This window comes from Rhagoletis zephyria, unplaced genomic scaffold (assembly GCF_001687245.7).
Source record: "Rhagoletis zephyria isolate East Lansing unplaced genomic scaffold, Rhagoletis_zephyria_1.1 Rzeph_scaffold_05950, whole genome shotgun sequence".
NCBI classification, from domain to species: domain Eukaryota; kingdom Metazoa; phylum Arthropoda; class Insecta; order Diptera; family Tephritidae; genus Rhagoletis; species Rhagoletis zephyria.
Window position 1 is genome coordinate 36,262 of NW_016163033.1, and position 808 is coordinate 37,069.

Consider the following 808-nt stretch of genomic DNA (forward strand, 5'->3'; position numbering starts at 1 on the left):
TGCTAAAATTTCAAGCGATAATTGCACTTTCCTTTCTACAAAACACTGTATAAATATGTATATTTTTCATATTGATTTAAGTAAAAAATCACATGCATCCTTATAAAAAATGCTTAAAATTAAATCGTTATTGCTCCCAACATTTTTCTAACATTTATTCTCTCCAATTTCATTCTGCCCATTTACATAGTTGCATCGCTGATGCCCCACTACCCGCACTTACTCATGCGCACTAATCAGGCTGCGCGCATCCCACAATGATAACTGCGATTGGGAGAGTCGATGATGTCGCGCATGAAGTAATTTATATGGATAGTAGGGTGGCTGGTGTGCCGGATACTATGTGGCAATGGGTAGCGGTTGTGCAGGTTGCGGCTCGACAATTTGTTGTTGTGAAGCAGAGATTTTACGCGAAATTTTCGGCTCTTTCTGTTTTGGACTCTTCTTTGAAGACTTAATGAAATTCGGTATACGGGCTAGTAGACCACAATAATAGGGATCATCTTGTTTCTTACGTTGTTCAGATTTACTACTCTTTTGTGTTGGCGTGAGCATTGGCACTGATTGATTATAGACTTCATAATCGGGCTGTAAAGAGATGAATGAAAAAAAGAAGTCAGTTAATGTCATGAGCAGTTAAGTACGCCTAAAATATGAGTATCACCTTTTTTCTAGGCTAACCACTAGCAGTTCAAAATGTAGTAAGTGATCAAAATTAGAGTACATTTTTGATTTCCCAGTATGCAACTCTATACTGTAGATGTGTGTTGGTATGGTGTTGGTGAATGTATGTACATATGTGTGTGCA

At 37.9% G+C, this 808-nt stretch overlaps 1 protein-coding gene across 1 annotated transcript; it reads right to left on the bottom strand.

Annotated features, from left to right (window-relative positions):
- On the bottom strand, nt 1–588 carry LOC108372645 (uncharacterized; the record flags this gene model as incomplete). Its single annotated transcript, XM_017628377.1, is given in 1 exon segment — nt 1–588. A coding segment is annotated over 1 exon segment (369 nt), but the record flags the coding sequence as incomplete, so codon positions are not given.
- Nucleotides 589–808: the final 220 nt, after the last annotated feature.